Source organism: Puntigrus tetrazona, chromosome 11 (genome assembly GCF_018831695.1).
Source record: "Puntigrus tetrazona isolate hp1 chromosome 11, ASM1883169v1, whole genome shotgun sequence".
NCBI classification, from domain to species: Eukaryota; Metazoa; Chordata; class Actinopteri; order Cypriniformes; family Cyprinidae; genus Puntigrus; species Puntigrus tetrazona.
In genome coordinates, this window is record NC_056709.1 from 1,480,916 (window position 1) to 1,496,711 (window position 15,796).

At 41.0% G+C, this 15,796-nt stretch overlaps 1 protein-coding gene across 2 annotated transcripts in view; it reads left to right on the forward strand.

Annotated features, from left to right (window-relative positions):
- Nucleotides 1-4,849: 4,849 nt before the first annotated feature.
- rargb (retinoic acid receptor, gamma b) overlaps nt 4,850-15,796 on the forward strand; it is a 32,199-nt gene continuing 21,252 nt past the window's right edge. The window contains exons 1-2 of one of the 2 annotated variants that reach the window (XM_043252016.1): nt 4,850-5,056; nt 13,084-13,458. In XM_043252016.1, the coding sequence (XP_043107951.1) occupies nt 13,302-13,458 (157 nt within the window). In that variant the 5' untranslated portion in view covers nt 4,850-5,056; nt 13,084-13,301. The remainder of the gene's footprint in view (nt 5,057-13,083; nt 13,459-15,796) is intronic. The other variant, XM_043252018.1, reaches the window with a different exon arrangement.

Here is a 15,796-nt window from a genome sequence, read left to right on the forward strand (position 1 = left end):
TGAAAGATCTGGACGTGCAGCAGGTCAATTCAGCACCAAACTCGTCTGTGAAGCCATGCTGGACGGTGTTCACTGGACGGCTTCACATTTGGCTTCCTTTTTGCACGAATAGGTTTAGTTGGCATCTGCAGATATCACGGTGGATTGTGTTTACTGACAGTGGTTTCTGGAAGTATTCCTGGGCCCATTTAGTAACGTCAATGACAGAATCGTGCCGATGAGTGATGCAGTATCGTCTGAGGGCCGGAGACCACAAGCATCCAAACAAAGGTCTTCAACCTTGTCCCTTACACACAGAGACTTGGAGATCTGATTGGAGATCTGTGATCACCTGTAGCAGGCATCTTTTATAATGATCTCAGAAATATCCTAATGTGCATTCTGAAGATGAACAAAGGTCATACGGGTTTGAAACAATATGAGAGTGAGTAATTTTGTGGTGAACTTTAATATGTGCTTTATAAGTACTAATAAACAGCTAATATGCTATTAAAATGCATGCTATAAGCAACTGATTAATAGTGGGAATCGGTCCTTACAAATAAACTGCTACAAAATGATTTCATTCGGGGAAAAAAATCACCTTTAATATCACTATTGCACAGTTTTTATCTAATGTTTGTGGGCATGTGTGTCGTGAGCTAATATGTGTATAGGCTTGAACTTCATTTTACACTTATTTGTGTACGGGACTGTGTGTGAGCAGCACATGGCCTTGTGTCAACATGCATGAAGTAATTAAAGGGTTTGTATGTGTTTCCATGGCAGTGGATATGTATAAATGACTTCACATTTGGGCGTCTGCACAATGAATGCACTCTTTCATTGGTTAGGATGTGAGCTTAACTTTATAACCCAAAACTAAAAACCCTCTCTCTCTCTCTCTCTTCCTCTCTCTGTCCATTTCAATCTCATTCTCTCCTCTTTTTCCAGCCAGGTTTTTTTTTTTAAATGCACCACAGTGTGTTTGTTCAGTGTGTGTTTGCCCCCGAGTGTGCATGTTTTTTGGACTTTTAAGTATGAAACACGTAAGCGTTTACTTTCTGCTTTACGTCTTTGTCTGCTCGAGTGTTGGTGCGTTTGTGTGTAAAATGACGATGATGCCGACACACACACACACACACACACACACACACCACTTCACATGACATCAATCTATGTGGACTGTGTAGTGATCTCATTGCAGACAACTTGCTGTTGATTAAAGCCTACTGTGTGTGTGTGTGTGTCTCTCTCTCACACACACACACACACACACACACACTTCTCGTTTCTCTTTTCTTCCTTCAGCCTGAGGCTCACTCCATTCTGCGGTTTCTCCTCCACTCAGTTCCAAACGGGGCCCCATTTTATGTTCTCTAAAAACTCACCCAGCCGTACTTTCCTTTTTCTGTTCCTTTCTTTACTTAGTTGCTCTCATATATTTGTTTTACTGATCTGCGTGCATCGAATAAATATTCGTATATTCCATATTTATGCCACGGGAATATTTGTTAAATACACTGGTGTGCACAGGAAAGCTTCTGTCATGCCTAATTAATTTACTCCTTCAATTAGCAGGTACATGCAGTGGGGTCCAAAAGTTTCGGACCATTCTTCTCTCTCTCTCTCGCTCTCTCTCTTTTTTGCCAGCACTTTATAGTGCACTTTAGACATTCTACTAACCTTGCAACTACACGTCAACTAGCAGTCATTAGAGTATTAGTAGGCCGTCTGCTTAAGATCTCATATTTTCATAGGTCCACAACATACTTATTCTATTAAACTAACTTTGAGTGTTAGTAGACATGTAGTTGGCTTGTAGTTACAAAGTTACTTATAGTTAGTAGAAAGTCAAATATTAAAATAAAACGTAACCGTTTTTTAAATTAATACTTGGGATATTAACAGAAGCAAAAGTGTTTGAAGTGTCTATAGACGTGCGTCAGGCTAAAGCCCCATAAAAAGTTAATTATGAGTATTCATATAAGTTTTTCCTGAACGGACATATTGAACTATAAAGGTAAGAACTAAAGGGTCTCTTACCAACTCCAGCTGACGCATTTTCAGGCACCATTTGACATTTTTTCCCTCAAACGATGAAACAACTGCTTATACAACACAGAGTTTCTGCAACTGTAAACACGAGGCACGCGAATGGATGTTGGTTTCTACAAGAATTCAGTTTTAAAGGAGTCGTGACGTGGGAAATGAAATTGATTTGCCTGGATTTTTAGACATTGACATAACCTAAAACCTCCTATTCATTATAAACAAAACGTTTATTTAATCAAGCTTTTAAAAAAATGGCTTCTTTGAATATTACGGATATGACTTCACAGGGAAAATATATTTGCACGTAACTGCCTCGAGAGTAAAGGCCATTTTTTTCTTATTCGTCATGTTTTCTTATAAAAATGCAGATGGGAAAATGCTGAAAATCAAACCTGATCCAATTTTTTTAATGACGGTAGAATGTTTCAGAATTAGTGAGTAAATGTGAGACTGTATTTATTTTTTATCATGCAAAGAATAAAAATTCGGACTACGTTTGGAATTACCTTAAAGGGGTCGTATGGTGTTGCTAAAAAGAGCAGTATTTTGTGTATTTGCTGTAATGCAATGTGTTTATGCAATTTAAGGTGCAAAAAAAATTTCTACATGCTGTACATTATTGTTACTCCTCCAAGCCCCGCCTTCTGAAACGGTTCGATTTGTACAAAGCTCATCGTTCTAAAAAAGCGAGGTGAGATCTGATTGGCCAGCTATTCGGTTCGTTGTGATTGGCCGAATACCCCAAGCATCTGACTGAAACGTTACGCCCCTTACCATAATGTGACGCCGGGTCCCAGTGCTATGACACAAAAATAATAAAACACATTACAAACGAGGCATTTGTTGCATCCATCGGGGACATAGTTATTGATTAACGTGACTTTTTGAATTTTTACGCTTCGCTTACGCATCATGCCTCGTAAACATAACGACAAACAACAAACACCAAAGTCGCCGTTCACTGCTCAAAACTTGTGTTTGAATAGTAAGTAACAGATTATTTTAATAAGAAAACGTATTTTACTTAAAGGTTGTGAGTCAGAAGCGCCAGCTTGTCCTTGCAGAGTTAAAATTGCTCCATAGTCTCTGTGTACAGCTAGCATTGACCGCTCTGCAGGTTTAAGGGATCAGTGAACACACTCTAATGTATGTTGACCTGCTCTGGAACAGTGTTGTGAATACAGCTCGACCACTGGTTTCTAGTGGTGCTCTGTTTTAGAAGCCGAAACTAGTTTCACTTTCACAATGACATCCAGCGACTGCAATGGCAACAGGCTTTTAGCTCCGCCTTCTTTCTTTGTGTAAACATCCGGGCGGTGTTCTGATGTGGAAGATCTGAAAGAGTTACTTAAACTACATACGTTCCCTTTTATTGACATTTTAATGAAAAAATATTGTTACAAACTGCCTATGTATAATATTAATAATAACAATGCAGTTTTTCATTTCTTTTGTCAAGATCATCACGAACAGGGCTGACCTCTGACCTCTAACCTACCTTTCCCAGTAAATATTAAACACTGAACACACACACACATGCGTAAAGTTAAAAGCTTTAGTGTGTGTGATTTCTCTCATTTCTATTTCATCTGTTTCCTTTGATCTAATCCCTTTGTTCTGCTCTAATCGTCCATATAAGCGATTTGCAAATGCAAACGATGGCTACCTTTTTAGATGTTTTGGACTGACAGAATATGCAAATGTGAGGGAAAAGAACAGATGCTGTTTCTAACATGCAGGCTCGGACATTCGTTTTTTCTTCTCTTTTATTTTTACGCTTTTACATCACTCTACTAAAACATTTGCACGCTTTTCATGTAAAATATTTTTCGTGCTTATTGCTACTTGTAGAAATGTAAAGGTAAGGTAGGGTTGTTCTAGCATTTGGTTCAAATATGAAATAACACAGAGGCAACTTTACAACTATTACAGTAAATGTAATTTGAGTCGCGCAGCCCTTTCTCCCCCCTGTTTTTGCAAGATCTACACATGCAGGGTAAAATCTGATCTCCGGACGGTCTGCTTCATGATTGCAGTGTTCTCAAAGCTTTGGCCAGTGCCAGTCAAAGAGTTCATTATCTGGAAACAGCCACTTTACAAACCCTGCGCTGATTGCGATATTCCCACAGAGCACCGTGACCCATGGCATGAAGGTACCAATTATTTGTGCGGTTGCATGTTTAACGGCTTTCAATGCCGGTTTAGGACACTAAATGAAATACAAGAGATTGTAAATGTGAATTCATATGTGGTTTAAAATCCTATTCAAAGTTCTCCGAAGAACCATACATGGTCCTTCTATCATAATTCAGTGACATGGGATTTTTGGGGGGAAATACAATAGCCACAATATCTTATAGAAACATGAAAGCTGTGAAAAAAAGCTTAGAGGAAGGCAAAAGAAACCGTGATGGCATGAGAGCGAACCGAGGGAAAATAATTAGGGGGAAGAGAAAAGCAGAGCAAGCACTTTGACGAGCAAACGTGGAAGGAGATGGAAGGATAATAGGATGTAGAAACTGACACCCAGAAGAAGGCGGGTGGTAACTGGGAGAAATGCTATAGGAGCAGATGTATAGCAGGATAGAGGAGAGGCAGAGAGAAGGAAACTTAAGCTTTCTGGCCCTGATTTTCCATCCCTAAAGGCATTCTGTGGTTTCTAAAAAAAGCCCTGTATATTTGAAGTATCGCGTCACGTGACCAGGGCTGTATTTATGAATCAAAGAGTTCAGTGATTTCTGAGAGAAAAGGAAGAGAGGGAGCAACAAGTAGCAGACAACAACTGGGGAACGCTTTACGGTACGCAAAACTACAACGGCTGGAAAGAAGACATGCATGGCAGAGAAAGTTTGATTGAAAGAGGGAGGGCAAGAATGCCAGAGAGCGAATGAGGAGGTAGAGTGAGAGGTGGTGGAGGGGGAGCGAAAGAGAAAAGGCGGAATGCAACAGGCTTCTTTATTCACACAGAGAGAGACACATCTGACTCTCGCGCTCTCGTCCAGACCTTCAGGCGGCGTTTCAGGTAAGTCTGATCTCCACCGCGCTCCGACAGACGGCAAACACGTACGTTTAGGAAGTTTCAGAAAAGTTTTATTTTTCCGTCGACGGCTCTGCCCCCCAGAAAAAAGCCCTGCTGGTGAAAACGAAAGAGAATGCGGGAGACGTGTTAGAGCAAGAATACGTGTTGCGCGCTTTACCTGCGCACAGATCTGTACGTCGAACTTAAGACGAGGTTAGAGATATTGGAAAGCGGAAAGTGTCGCGACATTTTTTCATGAATTTCGTGTGCCGTTAAGAGTGGCTGAATTGGATGTTGCATGTCAATGAGTTGAACTGGCAGCTGTCAGCAAAAAACGTCTTATCAAGATCATCGTGTTCGGACGCTGATAAAATCGACAGAAACGGCTTCAACCTGCTGCTGGAAATGACAGACGGCTCGAGTTCTCACAACTTCGCCGGCACACCTAACAATACAATTTAATTAGCTGCTGTAGAATGCGACGACTCAATTCTTCTAATGAAATTTTTGAGGTGACTTGTTTGCATGGTGCGAATGGTGAGGTTTCTGGTCAGAAAATAAAGGAAGGCGTGAAGATTTGTTGCAAGTGTAAAATAAGTTAGCATCATCCGGTTAAAACAATCAGCTGGTGGTTTGTGTCCTAATTTGTCAAATGATTGCTTAACCTTTGCACACGCTGACTACATCCATTACAGAACAATAGGCTTCTGATGAATGCCGTGTTTCGATATTACTCTAGCAGTAATGACGCAATATTCCCAATCATACTCTCACATGCACAGATAGATTCATTTTCTGGGTAGTTGCTATGAGAAAAGCTTCTTCGCCTGATGTCCTTTTAAAGAAAAGCAGCGGCACATCAGCAAATTATTATTTTTTTCATTATTAGATGCATTAATATCACAGGTGGGCACGCGAGAGCTTGCTGAAGGTTATGTAAACACCTTAAACGCGTAATTATCCAAATGCAATGGAAATATTGAAATCGCCTGCTTTGAATATCGCGAGCGATAAAATGTTTGTGTTGAGATTGCTCTTGCTTCCTTACTGGAAATATGTTGTGTGTTTGTACAGAGCGGTCAGGAAAGAGCCGCTCCATACCCGTTCATCCAGACCACCTCCCAATGGAAAGATCAGAACCGAGATCCCTTTTAAGCGTTTCTCTTCTAAACAATGAGATAAATACAGCTCGGATAGCCACTGGTTTGAAGAACTGCACATCCTGATACGTTTTATTTTCTGAAGTGTGGATTAAACAATGCACTTATCACGTACCACCCACGTACTTAATGATCTCCAAAAGCATGAAGTAGGATTTTTCTTGTCACAGCCTGTTTGCATGGATTTCCGTCAGCATTTATTTGGCTAACGCACACTTTCAGTAGTCGTGTGAGGGATTGTCCAAGATATGTATATACTTATTAGACCTGTTCAAAAACCAAACAATATATAACGTCAGGTATCTGCATGCCAGTGTGCACACTAAAAAGACCTGACTGTCCACAAAAAGCCACAATAATTGCAATAAAACGGCTGTTAGACAACGCCACGCATGCATCTGGTTTATAAAAACTCTTTCGTTAGCTTAAACGAGTAACATATTCACGTCGCGACTTAAGTTAAGGAGTCATGCCCTGAAACCATCATCACACGGCTGAGCTGATGCATCCACGTTCGTCAATAAACACCATCAAACCTGATCGACAGAGCAGTATGGAAATCATTTATGCCGATAAACACACCTCAGAATAGTTTGTAAACCGAATAGCTCTTTTAAATAGCGTTCGCGAGGTGCACAAGCACAATAATTAGGGCATGCATGTGTGATTCATAGCTCATCAGTCAATCTGTCAGCGAGACGTCTTGAGCGCGGCTGTCAGGCTGGCGTTGTTCGTCTAGTCTAGCTGCACTTTAAACGCATCGCTCCTGTTTGCTCCGGTGCAGTGTTTGTGCGTGATTGACAGAAAGAAAGCGAGAGAGCACGCTCTATTTAAATACTTTAACCGCACCTCCCTCCATTTCTTATTGTTCTCAGCTTTTTGTGAATGACAGTTCCTTCAGGCGGAGAACTCTGTCTGTCTCTCCGCTTCTCACCGTCTCTGCTTGTCTGTCAACTGTGAGCCGATTCCATCAGCCCTTTTCTTTAGCTTCTGTCCGTGTCACGAAACGCGCACATTACCCAGTTATCTAAATCAGCACAGGCATCCATTGTTTTATATAAAGCAATTACCGGACCTACCCATAAAAAGAAAATAATTTCACTTTTATAAAATAAAAACACTGTGCATGAGCTACCGTCTGCAGCCGAATTGTTTCACTCAGCACATCCTGTACCACCTGACAGAGGAAGCCGAGCAGGTAACACAATAGTAAAGTTCACTACAGATGGTATAATTCATGGAAAGGAGCTACATAATTCATGCAGAAGTCGGGTAGAAGTGTTCTCCACATGTGCTGGCAGTCCACAGCCGCTGTGCGTTTGGATCGATCGTTTGTGAGAAAGATGGTGAGGAATGAGAAAAGGAAACGTACAAAAGTTGCTGGAGATGCCGGAAAAAGAACAAAGGGAGCGACTCGAAGCGACTTGGAATTTTAAGAACCCTTTACACGCGGCTTATTAGAGAAATGTGTCGGCTTGACACGTAACAGATGAGACGCTTATGAGGCAGAAACCGAAACAAAAAAAGCTTTTAAATAAAAGAGAACCTCAAATGTAATCCACATCAGTAGACAAAGATGGAAGTTAGCTCGCTTGTGCGTACCTGGCCACAATCTCAATTAGACGTGACCTCTGACCCGCACTCGTTGCTCCAGGCACTAAAAGGTGACTACAGCCGGGACCTTTCAACTACTGGGGTCAACCGACAGAATCTGGTCCTTATAACGGCACCATTGTGGGGTCCGCAGTCAAAGAAGTTGTCTTCTGTGTCAAAAATTGCTGTGTCACAAGCAATTGAACAAAAGGCCTCAGGTCTCTTGCTCTAAAATGATACATTGGATTATCCGAATTGTTTTTGCTGCAGCGTCAGGTACTTAGGTACTTTTGAATGACGGTGTTATTACATAAATCACAGCTGGACTTTATTTTACAGTATGTGCTCTTATCGGTGCTTACTTGAGAAAGCATCGAGAATATAATGTAAGAGTTAATGTTTAGAGCAGGTTCAGGTTTACTACCTAGTTGTTACGGTGTAATTACAATAATAAGTACACAGTATGCACTGTCTAGCTACACATATTCATCTAGGTTGCTCAGGAACGACAGTAGCCTTGAAAAAGCAATCAAAATGATCTTTTTAGCACTTTTTGAAGCAAAAAAGTGTTTCAAGTCTTAAAGGTCTGTTGTTCCAAACCTGTATGACACAAAAGAATACACTTTAAAGAATTTTTGTCGGGTCCAAACTTTCAGTACACTTTTTATTGTATTAAGACTGACTGTATACAATACTCAGGCCATTAAAGACTATTTATGAATATTCTGACCACTTTTTACTACACAGCCAACGACATAATGACGTTCATAAATTGAAGTTATTGTGCACCAACAGTGACCGCACTCATAAAAATATTTTGTAGGGAGGGAAGACTTGTGTTCCAGTTTATTAGAGGATGGAAACTTAAGCCATTACCTGCATCTGTATGGTTTAGCTTGCTTTAATTTTGAAGCGTCGAGAGCGAAATGTAAAGCCTTAAAATGCACGCACGCTGTGAATATAGTCTAAAATGTGAGCGCACATGTGCCAGCATTCGCGAGCTGTCTCACACCTGTGTGCATGCACATTTAAATGCACTGCTTCGGTGAAATATGCGACTCGGAGTCTCGGTTTTGACACACGCACGCTTGTGTACAATAATGGCCATCTGTATTTGCTGAGCCTGTAGGCATGCATGCGAAAACCCTGCCTTGCATATGTGTGTTAATATGTCTGTGTTTTAATGCACCACATCCTTTGGTTTGAAGTTCACAACCTCCCTCAAGGCACCTTGATTTATGGCTCATATTTCAGCAACGCAATTATTCCCTCTTAGTTCATGTTTTTCCAGACGTGTTTTGCCTTTGCGGCTGTTCGTCGTTGCTTTGGGGAACTGCAGGGCTCTTGTTGGAGGTGCCAAACCTCGTTCATTAGCACGCATCAAAGAACCTGGAGCAAAGTCAGCTTTTGTCACACATGGCCATGACCAGGTGCTGAGGCAGACCTTTTTCAAAGTGACATAAAGACCTTGTTTAACACGAACGAATCATCTGGTGTTGAACTGTTCGAGTCCAAAGAGAGCCCTTCGCGAATGCTGAACCCTTCATTAACTGAGAGCTTTACTTTGATGAATTTATGCCATTCCGCGCCAGGGCATTACACAGAAAGTTATAATGCAATAACATTGGCTTTCTTTGAAAATATTCCACGGAAGGTAAATGAACACATGCAGTTTACGAGTCTATAGCAGATTGTTGTGTTTCGTTGGCCAGGAAAACTATTCAACATTTTCATTACGCGCTGGATGTGTCTGACCGAGTCCAAAATGTCTTTTTTTTGTTCCTGCTAATTGGATGTTCCTACACAAAGTCGTAAATTAAGGTGTTTCTATGAGGACTTTAGAGCAATTAACAGCCAGTAAAAAGGGTTCTGAGTCGTGTCGTTTTTGGTTTGCATTCAAAGAGCGTGTAACTGTTATGACAGCATTTTAATCGCTTTCGGCTTAAAGCTGCGGCGGGACATTTCTGCGCCAGCAGCGTCACCACATTGCGAGCCGTCTTCCATTGGTAAGCCATTGGCAACTGATCAGGATGCTCAAACCAATAGGTCGATTTTGATAGATCGTCAGTTTTAGCTAGATCGTTTTCATTGTTGGGGGGAGGAATCAAGATGTTCACTAAACTGTTGGTGAAAAAGGTGGCTTGAACGTATTGGGGAGCTACAAAGGACCGTTTGTTTTTAACTGGGATTCATAAAACATCTGAAAGGTGAATAAATAATAAGTACAATATATGGCTATTTGAAATCTGAGGGTATCAAAATATCAAAGCTATTGTCTAAATGAAGTTACCAATACATACTATACAGAAATTAAGTTTTGATCCATATGGAACGTGATCTTTACTTAATATCCTTATGATTTGTGGCATAAAAAATATACTTTTGACCCAATGTATTTTGGCTATAGCTGCATATGCATCTGTGCCGTTTCTGACTGGTTTTGTGCTAATACTGAAGCGGACATCTTATATTCCCAACATAAAGAAACAAAAATGATTTTTAACGAAGGAATGAGTTGACAGGAACAGTTGATGTGATCCGTTGATTATTTAGAAACACGACCTTCAGCTCTGACTGTGTTTATGCTGTCTTTGTGTTACCCACATGAGATAAATATTTCCCAATATTGCATCATAGAAAGTTTGTGGGCATTACCTCATTACCTCCTCTCTTTATCCCCCCTCCCTCTGTTCACGCTGGTAAAAGAGAGCAGACCCGGCCCGGGCCGTCCTATAAAAGCAGCATTGAGGCAGGGCACACACAGGAGCTTTTGTTGACGGAGTAAAGGTGTGCACCCTGTCGAGGGCCACGGGAGAGAGCAGACATGAGTCCATCTGGAGCCTAGGGACGTGGGACAGATGAAAGAAGCATGCAAACTAGAGGCTGAGCTTTTGGTGAAATGCGTAGCTTGTTCAGCGTTGCATGCTCTGCAGTGGATGGGTGCCGTCCAGCTGATAAAAACGTCACAGCGATCATCGAGTTAATTATGTGGATCATCAGCTGTTTGGACTCTCATTACGACGGCACCCATTCACTGTAATACTACGTCCTCCCAAATTTTTGGAGACCGTTTCTTTTAAAAGCTCATAATGCGTTTGGAAAATGACTTCATGAAGGGTATAACAAATATAATTAGTTTAAAATAAAATCAACAAAGGGCACGCCACATTATTCCAAAGAAACGAATTGTGTGTGCATGAAATGTCTTCTTCAAGTGATATTTAAAAGAAAGTTTTACTATGTGTTACTACATGCTAATAGTGTACACGCTAGGCTCTGGTGAATTCTGGGTACACTTTGCTCACAAGTCATTAACCCGTATAGGCAGTTCTTCTGAATAACTGCTTGTTATTTAACCATTTTACTGGGTGAAATAAAACCATTGCTTTTTATATGCTGCAAGCCCTCATTCACCCCTAACACACACACACACACACACACACACACACACACACACCAGACTTCTCCTTATGCCCAATGTGTGTCTAATTAATGAGCAACTACTGCACAACAGAGGAATGTTTCATTCCTGGCTTAGCTTTTTCCACTTTTGTTTACTCTTTCTTTCTCATTTTGATCACTTTTTACTTCTAAGTACTCAATAGTGATTTTCTGTGCTCATTTCCATACAAAGCCCTCGCATGCAAAGTAACTTCTCTTTTCTTTTTTCTACCTTGCGTACAAAAACACATATTCGTTGTTTTCTTTCATCCCCTTCTGCATTTTTTCTTTTTTATTGTTCTTTTCGTCGCTTTGACGAAAACATCTTGAAAACTGTCATCTCGAATGAGACGAAAAAAACGCTGAAGACGAAAACATGTCAAGAAGGGGGATTTTCAAAAGACAGTGAGTCAAAGAGGGAGGGATGAAGAAAATATAAAGAGTTCAGGGGAATTTGGGGCTTATTAAATAATAAAATAAAATAAAAAAAGAGTCGCATGCGTGCCAGTGACGGGGAGTGAGGTGTATCTGAATGTAGTTCAGTGTGTGTGTGTGTGTGTGTGTGTGATTAGAGCGGGGTTGACTCTTGATGCTTTCTGAAACATGGCCGCTCCGCTCAGCCCTCACATGTGGAACAGTTTACTGCAGCCCTGCTCCAAATCAACACGGCCTTGCAGAGCAACAGACTGCAATTAAAAGAGAGAACCAGACCAAGACGGAGGTAGATCAAATGCAGAGTAAATCAAAAATGCAAAAGGCATCAGGTGATGTACCTGTGAAATGAAAACAGCCCGTGCCAGTGAGAGCTGCTCGCTGCGTAAACCCGCGTCTTCAAAAATGCAATCCGTCGCGGCCGCGTGTGTCAGTTAGGAAAACTTGTATTTGCAATCTGTATGAAGATATGGAAAGTCAGCTTCGCCATTTATGGGTCTGCGCTCTGGAACTTTCCATCAAGTCCTGATGGAGGCGGGAGGAGGGGGTTAGCGAGCGCTGGGTGCCCTCCACCCTGGGCATGTGGCAGCAGAACAGAGGCAGCTTTATTGAGCTGTGTCTCTGATTTAAATCATATGGCATTGCCTGGAATCACTTCATGGCTTGGAGGCCGTTCAAATGAATGCCCCAACAAGAGACCCAGTCTATTTCTCCCCCTCATTTCATCTGTTTGTTGGCTCTCGATTTCGTTCACAGTGGTTCTCGCTAAAGCAACCGGCGTCATGTCTGTTCGATTACGATGCCGTGTCTTTAATATCGTCTTCAAGCGTCTTACCTGAAGAAATGAATGATTAGAATCTGATGGTTTCTTGTCGCTTAAAATGATTCGCACTGATTCGGCGAACCTGGCTAAGATGTTCGACATTTCAGAATAGATTATTTGCAAGAAGATTTTCGCTCAGACAGGCAGCATTTTTTTTTCTCCTTTTGGCTTATCCGGCTCAAACCCATTTAGTTGTTTACAGACCTAACAGCAGAAAACCACATGAAATCTGGCTTTTACGAAGCCAGTCCAAACCGCATTCATATGTGGTCTGAAATCAAATCGCAATTTCAGGTTCTTGGAAATGTGTGCGTTTCAATCTGAACGGTCGGATCTGATTTTGTTACTTGTGTTTTCCTCACACATCATTTGCACTGCAACATCAAATGCATATTAATAAGTGCAACTGTAGATGCTATATCTTACGTAAAAATGTTCTCTTTATACGTTGAATACGTCTCACCAGATGGATGCTGACTTATTTTAATAATTCTAATCTCTTCTGCTAAACTCTTCTTAATAGAGCACTGGGGTCAGGTTATGTTTTAAATGCTGTTTTTTCCTTTTGTGTTTTTCTGCAGGCATCTGTTGGATTATTGTGCATCACTGGATCACTCGCTGAGATCATCTTCGATTCAGATCAGTGCTGCCCAAATGTTTCTAATGGATTTACTGATATTGCACACAGCTTAGAAAGAGAGTTCCCTTTAGAAAAAGAGTGACGTGAAAAGATAGAAGTGATCTCAACGAAAGGACCGTAAGGACAGCGTTTGGACACTGGAGGACCGCCATCATCAAAATGGCGACCAATAGGGAGAGGCCTATGAGTCATATGACAGGGTTCTACCCCTTTGCCTTCAGTTCAATGCGAAACCACTCCCCCTTCGATCTTCTGGCCAATGGCAGCCTATTTGGACGATTTGGAGCAGACCTTCCCAAAGAGATGGCAGCTCTGTGTAAGTAGCAGAATAATGTCAATTTATGAATATAACTGGAGCTAATAGTGAGTTTTTTCTCTTTTTTAATAGTAACATTGGGAAATGCTATTACAATTGATCATAACTGTTTACTATATAATAAATATGTACTTTAAATCGCATGAATAGAAAACATACATAGTTATTTTCAGTTGCAATAATAATAATAATCCAGTTTCACAGACTTCTTTCAAAAACATTGAAGTACATTGAAGTACATTGAAGTACATTGAAGTACATTGAAGTACGTGACACTCAAATGACGCAGATATTATTTTGTTAAAAGGAAGAGCTAATATAGAATAGTCCACCAGTAAAGCGTGCTTTGAGTTTGAGCTCCGTGCGCTGAAGTGATTCAGGGTTTGTTCTCGATGTCGGCCGTGTTCAGACATGCACATCCACTGTATCAAACAGACCACATGTCAGTCACCACCTCCCGGAATAATCCTGCTGAAGCACACACACACACACACGCACACACACACGCACGCACACACGCACGCACACACACACGCACGCACACACACACGCACACACACACACACACACACACACACACACACACACACACACACACACACACACGCACACACACACGCACACACACACACACACACACACGCACACACACACGCACACACACACACACACACACACACACACGCACGCACATACACACACGCACACACACACGCAAGCAAAGAAAGGCAAATTCGAATCCTTTGCACTCTGAAGAATGCATATAAACACAAATGTCCATTTATAGCCTCAAAAGAGTGAAAGCGGAGGATGCAACTTTCAGTAAACTGAACAAAGATTACATTTCAATGCAAAAAAAAAAAAAAAAAAAAGTCACATAGCGGTCACAAGATGTTTGAAGTATGATATACCTGTGATGCTGCCTTGTGTTTTGTCTTCCTGAGAGATAAAAAGTAGTAAAAGTAAAATAGTTGTGTCAACAGTGCCGTCAGTATCCAGCGTGATTATCTCATTATGTGGTGCCTTCATACACAGACGCTCCATTAGCTCCATTTAATAAGAGATAACATCTACCCATCCCTCAATCTATCCTTTCTTCACTATGTGGGAACTGGATCGCTAACAACCGAGTGTTTTAAAGCCTTGTCCTCGCTCTTAAAATAAGCACTAAGAAAGTCACATATAATGCATGTGTTATTTACAGAGTTTTATATACATATATTGCGCATTCGACATAATAGGCAGGAAGAATGAATGATATCCATACTGAATAGGTGAAATAAACATCCTTTTAATGTTCGTAAAAGTGATCAGTAGGCAGTATGCTTTCTTTTGCTTCTATGCACGTTAAAGCAGCTCGTGGTGGAAGCGTTAAGGTCGCTGGTTGAGAATACATCATTTTTGATATGTTAAATACGTTTGCCGTTCGTTCTGCAGCAGTGGCATAAAAACTGCTGAAGAGAAGTGTTTTTGTTTAAGGACACCTTAAATACTCAACTGTGTGTGTCTGCCAGTTTGTGACTTCAGCGCTGAAACATCATTCAGCCTCAGTACTGACAGCAACTCTATTAAATCTACATAAAAGACCACTTTTCTTTTTTATTAGCTTCAGATTTAACGTCTTGAGATGTTAGACAGATTCTGAGTAAAATCCAGCCCGCGTTGCTTGCTTTTACTCTGCACCTAAATCCTGAAAAACTTTAAGTTTGACATTCGCCACACATTGAATAGAAACGCCGACTTCTGAAATGGCTGAAATGCACAATAACAACAAATATGGAAATATAACACATATATATATCTTAGGTGGCCTGAGAGTGAGTGAACTATTCAATTCATTCATTTTTCATTTAGCATACATAACATTTTACATGTAACGTTTTTCATTTCAGTGCAACATAGAGCAATGGAGGCTATTTTGTTCAGCTAAAAATGAATCCCATGTGACTGATCGGGTTCAAATCGGGGGATCCAGTCATTATATTTAATAGATCAGTGGTGCAATCTCACATTCTCATCCAAATGGTAGCATGTGCACGACGTACATAAAACGGATTGCATCCGTCATGCAAAAAAGCAGTACTTTAACACACACGCTCTTATCTGCGCATGAGGTTGAGAATCCAGCGGAGCTTCTGGTTTCAGAAATGCAGAGTGTGTGATGGAAAAAGAGGTAGCATTTGAAACAAATGGCACATTTTTCTTCTTTTAAGAGCGAGGCAGAGGATGGCCAAATGCAGAGGTTACTGCAGGACTGAGGCTGTGAAAGCACAAACTCCACATTGTGCCTCTTTATTTATTTATATAGAATTGGATTGGAATTTCTGGGGTTTGGCCC